Source organism: Penaeus monodon, chromosome 41 (genome assembly GCF_015228065.2).
Source record: "Penaeus monodon isolate SGIC_2016 chromosome 41, NSTDA_Pmon_1, whole genome shotgun sequence".
NCBI lineage: Eukaryota > Metazoa > Arthropoda > Malacostraca > Decapoda > Penaeidae > Penaeus > Penaeus monodon.
Window position 1 is genome coordinate 14,525,249 of NC_051426.1, and position 5,000 is coordinate 14,530,248.

The following is a 5,000-nucleotide window of genomic DNA, read 5'->3' on the forward strand; positions in this document are numbered from 1 at the left end:
TTTTTCTTGTCTATCTACTTCAACACTCAGAACCATATGATGCAATTGGGAAAACTAATGAGTTCAATAACCTCAGCTTTGTCCGTAAGGTAATGCTTCGGTCTTTCCAGATGTTATTGAGAGCAATTATGGCGCTTTTGGCAATGGTAATTCTTCTTTTTATCTCCGGTGAATCATCATATGTATTAGTTAAAACAGCTCCAAGATAAGTGAACTCTTTCACATTTTCCACAATCATTCCATTGATTGTAACATGTTCATCATTGTTCATTGCCGGTTATCTTTGAATCTTCATGATCTTAGTTTTCTTGGCATTAAGAAACAAGCCAGCCTTTTTGCTTGCTTCTCTAACTTTATCTAGTAGTTGTTGTAGTTTCAGTGATACTGCTGGCAATCAAAACTATATCATCGGCGTACCTCAGATTTGATATTTTGTATCCTCCAACATCCACAGTTCCTTCAAAATTCTCTAGAGCACCTCTCATAATTGTCTCAGAATATATATTAAAGAGGTGCGGAGACAGAATGCAACCCTGTCGTACTCCTTGTTTGACTTCGAACCATTCTGTTAACCCATAAGTGGTTCTTACAGCTGCTTGTTGTTGGTCATACAAGGCTTTTATTAGTTGGATGATGTGTTTTGGAAACTTCATATCGTACATGTTATTCCAGAGGATATCGTGATCAACAGTATCAAAAGCTTTCACATAATCGATGAAACACAGGTATAGTCTTTTTGATGTTCTCTGTTTTTCTCTATGATCAATTTTAAATTTAGAATCTGGTTTCTGGTACCCTTTCCAGGGCGAAAACCTGCTTGTTCGTCTGCAATTTCCTCTCTTAACTTCAACTTCATTCTTTCAGCAATAATTTTCAACAAAATTTTGCTGCTGTGACTTATTAATGCAATTGTCCTATTATTGTAGCATTGGAGTGCGTCACCTTTTTTAGGTATGGGAGTAAAGACTGATTTTACCCAGTCTTGTGGCCATTTTCTTTCATTCCATATTTTTGTACAGACTTTGTAGAAAAAGTATTCAACACTTTCGCCAGCATTCTTAATTAGTTCTGCTGTTATTTCATCTATTCCGGGGCTCTTGTTATTCTTTACTTCTTTTATGGCTTTTATAACTTCGTCCAGCAGTGGCGGTGGTTCATCCTCGCTGTCATTGAGTCTAATTAATGTTGTTGTTAGATCTTTATTCTTTTTGTATAAGTTGGAACAATATTGATTCCATCTATCTTTGACTTCTTTTCCATCACATAAAACAAGTCCATCTTCAGTTTTGATAGTGTCCATTGTAGGTTTAAATTTTCGTGTGATGTTTCGTACTCCTTGGTAGAGTTCTTTAGTTGTCTATTGATAGAACAGTTTTTCAATTCTCTGGCAATGTTCATTTAAATATTTTTCCTTATCTTGTCGCAATAATCTTTGAATTTTTGTATTTTGTTTTTTGTAAATTACTTTTTCAACTGGATTATTGATACCTTTTTATTTTAAGCATCTTCTTGTTTCAATTTCACTTAGTGTTTTTTCAGATATCCAGGGGGAATTTGTCTTTTTCTTTTTGGCAATAGTTTCTTAAGCAGTGCTCAGCAGGAGTTCTTTTCCTTCTTCCCATAACTCATTTGGTGTTTTATCATCTTCACATTGATTGAGTATTTCAAATTTGTTTGACACTGTAATTCTGTAATTGTTATCAAGAGTTTTGTAGTCGAGCTTTAGAGGTGGTGTTGGACGCTCCATCTTCTTGAGTCTTATTTTAAAGTCGATAGTTAGTAGTTGGTGGTCACTGTTGCAGTCGGCACCAGGTCTTGTTTTGGCATTTTTTATGCAACTTTTCCATTTTTCGTTCAGCACAATGTAGTCAATTTGGTTGCGTGTTCTTTTGTCTGGTGAAAACTACGTGTACAAGTGTCTTGGGTGGTGTTGGAACAATGTATTGGCTATAACTAAATTATTTGTACTACAGAATTCAATAAAATCTTTACCTCTTTCATTTATATCTCCAAGGCCGAATTTTCGGCAGGTGTCATTTTTTAGATTATTTTTTCCTACTTTGGCGTTGAGGTCTCCCATGATTATTTTTACATCTCTGTTAGGGATTGTGTCTAAAGTATCTTGGAGAGAGTTATAAAAAATTTCCATTTCTTCATCACTTGCAATATTGGTTGGTGCGTAGCATTGTATAATACTAATATTATGAGGTTTTGCTTGTTTTTTTTCGTGAGAATCATAGCAACTCCGTGACTATAATTTCCTTCTTCTTTTCCAGAAAAAAAGAACTGTCTTGTTTTCTTTAGTTTTGAAACTTCCATTACTTTTCCAATTGGTCTCACTTATTTCTAGTATTTGAATGTTGTATCTATCCATTTCGTTACAGACAGTATGTAATTTACCCATCTCTTTCATTTTCCTTATGTTCCATGTTCCAATTTTTAATGTGTTTCTTAATTGGACATGTTTTCTTTATCTTCTTTGTCTTCCAGATGCATGTTTAACATTGTCAGCCTGGTTGCCCACTGACTAACACGCCCCTTGATAACCCACGCGGCGGGCGATGTAGCATGAATTACCGTTTCTGTATTTAATCATTGGTGTAGAGGTTTGTCAGGAGAAAATAAAAGTTGAGTGGAATCCCCCAGGCTCCTTCTCAACTCGCAGTCTCCAACTAACTAGGAGGAACTATCTCTGCCGCTTTTAAAACAGTTACACTGTAATACGCCAGACATATTATTTGGTGAAACCAGTAATCAGTAGAACTGAAGGTGTTTTCACCAGATATCCACTGCCCTTCTGCCGACAGTTTCACCGCAACCCTGGTATAGGGAGCTAATAGGGTGCTATCCTTGTTCAAGGATATATATACATCTATATCATCATCATTTAACGGTAGGTTCATGTCTGAGCCGCCGTGGTCACAGCATGATACTCAATTGCAGTTTTCACGTTGTGATGCTCTTGGAGTGAGTACGTGGTAGGGTCCCCAGTTCCATTCCACGGAGAGTGCTGGTGTTACCTTTTTTTTTTTTTTTTTTTTTTTTAGGTAATATTCTTTTATTTTATCCGGGCTTGGGACCAGTAGTGACTTGAGCTGGCTTGGCCACCCAGTGGCTAGGCAGGCAATCGAGGTGAAGTTCCTTTGCCCAAGGGAAACAACGCGGCGGTTGGTGACTCGAACCCTCGAACTCAGATTGCCGTCGTGACAGTTTTGAGTCCGACGCTCTAACCATTCGACCACCGCGGCCTTGACGATCATGTGCTTCCATGATTTATCTTTGGCAATTTAGAGTGGTGGTTTGCCATTGCCTGTCCGCCCGGTGTTTTTTATCGAGTCACCATCTCTATTTACCCGGCACTGACTTGGGCTGACTTGGTCCCCCAGTGGCTAGGCAGGCAATCGAGGTGAAGTTCCTTGCCTAAGGGAAACAACGCGGCGGTCGGTGACTCGAACCCTCGAACTCAGATTGCCGTCGTGACAGTTTTGAGTCCGACGCTCTAACCATTCGGCCACCGTGGCCCCATATACATCAATATCAATCAATCAATAACGGTATGCTCATGTTTGAGCAGCCGTGGACCTCTCCACCATCCTTCGCCACTAAACTCGATCTTTGATATTGTCGCTCAGTCTTGTCTTCGGTTTGCCTCTTCCTCTGTTTCCTATCACCATCCCTGTCAGCAAGTTTTTCTCAATACTTTTACTTCTCATTACATGACCAATAAACTTTAATTTCCTATACATCAATATACACACATCTATATATACATCTATATATATACAATACAATAACGGTATGCTCATGCTTGAGCAGCCGTGGACCTCTCCACCATCCTTCGCCACTAAACTCGATCTTACGCTTTTCTTTCCACTTATACCATCGACAGCCCGCAAATATCTTTGATATTGTCGCTCAGTCTTGTCTTTGGTTTGCCTCTTCCTCTGTTTCCTATCACCATCCCTGTCAGCAAGTTTTTCTCAATACTTTTACTTCTCATTACATGACCAATAAACTTTAATTTTCTCTTGTTCAAGATGTCCAAAAGTCGGTCTTTACAATTTATTTTTCTCAGCACTTCATCATTCGTCTTCTTCTCTGTCCAGCTAATACGCAGTACTCGTCTGTAACACCACATTTCAAAACTATTGATCTTTTTCTTGTCTATCTGCTTCAACACCCAACACTCAGAACCATATGATGCAATTGGGAAAACTAATGAGTTCAATAACCTCAGCTTTGTCCGTAAGGTAATGCTTCGGTCTTTCCAGATGTTATTGAGAGCAACTGTGGCGCTTTTGGCAATGGTAATTCTTCTTTTTATCTCCGGTGAATCATCATATGTATTAGTTAAAACAGCTCCAAGATAAGACCGCCGCGTTGTTCCCTTGGGCAAGGAACTTCACCTTGATTGCCTACCTAGCCACTGGGTGGCCAAGCCAGCCCAAGTCAAGTGCTGGTCCCAAGCCAGATAAATAGAGTGAATAATTACCTAAAAGGTACCACCGGCACCCTCCGTGGAAAGGAACTGGGGACCCTACCACGTACTCACTCCAAGAGCATCACAACATGAAAACTACAATTAAGTATCATGCTGTGACCACGGCGGCTCAGACATGAACCTACCGTTAAAAGAAGAAGAGGAGATCGATCAAAGAGCTGTTCGGCAACAGACCCATCGTCCGCCTAGGCAAAGGGTCTTACGGGACTTGCCACCTTGTGCAGAATAAAGATTTGGTGGTCAAACTCTTCAATAAGACTCTCGCGGAGCTACGCACTGCTCAGAATGAAATAGAAGTCCTGTAGCAGCTTCGTGAAGCTCCGGGACTCCAAAAGCTGGTTGGCGCTTGGCCGGACCAGCTCGGTCTGATCTTGCAGAACGCTGGAAAAATGGTCTGTCAGTGGAACCAGTCGGGAAAGCTGCCTGATACTACCAAGCTGAAGGTCATTTTTTCCTTCGCGATGGCGGTCCGGAACATTATCGACAGTGGGTACGTCCA

General features: G+C 40.2%; 1 protein-coding gene across 1 annotated transcript in view; it reads right to left on the reverse strand.

The window, feature by feature from the left end:
- Positions 1-5,000, reverse strand: part of LOC119598406 (circadian locomoter output cycles protein kaput-like) — a 31,761-nt gene that overhangs the window by 24,896 nt on the left and 1,865 nt on the right. The window contains exons 2-3 of the mRNA XM_037948050.1: positions 4,779-5,000; positions 4,676-4,716 (exon numbers count right to left, since the gene is read on the reverse strand). The exon at positions 4,779-5,000 is cut by the window's right edge and continues 319 nt beyond it. Of these exons, the coding sequence (XP_037803978.1) occupies positions 4,676-4,716; positions 4,779-5,000 (263 nt within the window). The remainder of the gene's footprint in view (positions 1-4,675; positions 4,717-4,778) is intronic.